At 50.6% G+C, this 2395-nt stretch overlaps 1 protein-coding gene across 1 annotated transcript in view; it reads left to right on the top strand.

Moving 5' to 3' along the window:
* The window catches only part of FOXRED2 (FAD-dependent oxidoreductase domain containing 2), a 10070-nt gene that overhangs the window by 5358 nt on the left and 2317 nt on the right, over positions 1 to 2395 (top strand). Inside the window, 3 exon segments of the mRNA XM_010158290.1 lie at positions 249 to 415; positions 1066 to 1239; positions 1723 to 1953. Of these exon segments, the coding sequence (XP_010156592.1) occupies positions 249 to 415; positions 1066 to 1239; positions 1723 to 1953 (572 nt within the window).

The raw sequence follows: 2395 nt of genomic DNA, 5'->3' as shown, positions 1-2395 counted from the left end.
TCAGAGGAGTCACCCCTGTAGCCCCGCCCAGCTACCAAAAAACCCACCACAAACACAACACATCCTGGTTGGCGCTTTTTTTTTTCCCGAGGATGCTCTTGGGAAAGTAGGAAATCCCACTGGAGGCACTGGGGGCATGAAGCAGCGTCTTGTAGAGGCTGCAGTATCAGAATGTGTGCCATATCAGAAACACTTCATTTTTCCATCCTGTCCTTCCTGACAGCCTGCTCTTCTCTTTTGCACATCAGATCCCTTAGAATGATGCCAGGAAAAGGGAATAAAAAGAAGTATCCTCAGATCAAACCTAGTTATGAGTCCAGAGGCACTCGGGGACTTTTTGTTCTCGGCACTGCTAGCCACTCTGTTGACTTCAGGATGTCTGCTGGGGGCTTTATCCATGGATTCCGGTATACAAGTGAGTACTGGCATGTGCAGAAAGGGCAAAGGTGGGAATTGTTCCTCCCTTCGAAGGAACAATTCATAGCTTACTGCTGGAAAGAGGTCACCCTTAGTCTTGTGCTGGCAGTAAGAATGACTGAACACAGCCAGGCTGCAGCTGAAGTGGAGGAGAAGTGACTCGGGGTCATATCTGAAGTTTTTGGTTGTCTTGTCTTTGTTCTGTCTTGTGTCTCTCCTGCCCACTGTCTCCTATTTATGTAACACAATAGACTCCTGCCTGCCAGATGCTTTGCCTTGTGACAGGCTGTGGGTGAGAGGGCTGTGCTGTGGAGTTAAAACCCAGCAGCTTTGGGCAGTAGAGAGGATTTCCATCTTTGTGTGTGTGTGCCCATCCTTATCATTAAAGGACGGCTCAGAAGTAACGAAACACCCCTGAGGACCCCCCGCCCCCTCACAAACCACTTAGCATCGCATCAGCTTTCAGAGGGCATCTCCACTGCAGTCACCAGCCGTCAGGGTGGGAGATCCTGAGCACGGATGAGCTGTAAAGCTTATTTACTGTGTCCTGCCGGTATCTGTGTGCGCTGCAGCAGAGCGATCGGATTTCTTAAAAGGGTAAGCTTGGATTTTTAAATAAGCTGTCTTTTGTTTCTCTCAATGCCTCAGCTCGTGCAGTCCATCGCCTATTGGAAAACCGTCACCATGGTGTCCCCTGGCCATCCACAGCCCACCCTATTACACAGCTGACCAATTCCATCATCAAGCGGGTGAACGAGGCCTCAGGCCTCTACCAGATGTTCAGTGTCCTGGCTGACATCATACTGCTGAGAGAGTGAGTGAGTGAGTAATTATTCCCAGCACTGCACTCCATCCTTTCCTTCCTTTTCCTTTACTGTTGCTTCCTGTGGTGCCACCACACAAATCACTCTGTTGCTGCCTAGGGACATTACCATCCCGTAGGCTGCCACCCCAAAACCTGTATCACTGCCATGACTGATGCCACTAGGCCCAATTCTGTCAATTCCTTCTCTCTCTTAAGGGACTGAAATGGTCCAGACCTTCTCTCTAGGCTCAGCGGTGTGGTACCCTCTTACTGTCCCCAGGGAAAAGCTTTTCTGGAGGAGTGCTCATGTGGGGAGGAATCCCATAATTCGGGAAAATAATGGAGTCCTGTAACAGTATCTGCAGCCTTTGTAAGCTGTGCATCAAGTTCAGCCCAGATCTGTAATGACCAAAAATAATTACTATCCAAGGGGGTGTTGGATCACAGCTGGCTTTTCCCTGGTGGAAAAGTCTGATGGTTGTGGTTGCTTTTTTTTACAGCATTTGAATACCTGGAAGAGTACCCAGTTGGAGTCCTGGCCGAGCTGGAAACACAGACAGGGAGAAAGGCTCCCAACGGGCTGTTTGTTGTCATCATGGAGTATGGGAGGAATTTCTCTGGGGCTGACAAGGATGTCTTCTACTACAACCGAGCCGTGGGAGAGGCACAGCATGCCTGGCAGTCCAACTTCTTGCACCCTGTTATTTACTATTACAAACGCCTCCCAACGGGTAAGCTTTCCTGCCTCTCCCTGCTAATTACCTGATACGAGTAAAACGGAGAGGGAAGAAGATACTTCAGCGCCAGAGCAGGGGGAGGTACCTGAATGGCATTGCACACACTTCTCCACTTCCTTCAGGTCCATCCTCTGCAGCACCTGCTGCCACTGTGGGAGCTGAGGAAAAAGCTGGGAGTTGGCAAGAATTTTCCATCAGTCAGACTGATAGGAGGTGCTGGGTGGGGAGGGGTGTACCAGCGACCTCTCATTTGGGAAAAGGATCAACCAGGTGTTCTAGGAACTGCCCTGTTCCCAAAAGAGGAATGGTGCTTTGCTTCGACTGGCATCCTGCGTGTATTTTGCAGAGTCCTGGCAGATATTCAGTGTTGACACCAAAAGAAAGCTGCTGGCTGTGGCCGGCCTGGGTCCGGGGGGGCCTGCCGACGGGGAGGCGA

Source organism: Eurypyga helias, unplaced genomic scaffold (assembly GCF_000690775.1).
Source record: "Eurypyga helias isolate BGI_N326 unplaced genomic scaffold, ASM69077v1 scaffold8059, whole genome shotgun sequence".
NCBI classification, from domain to species: Eukaryota; Metazoa; Chordata; class Aves; order Eurypygiformes; family Eurypygidae; genus Eurypyga; species Eurypyga helias.
Note: the sequence above shows the minus strand (reverse complement) of the source record. Positions and strands in the feature narration are given on the sequence as shown.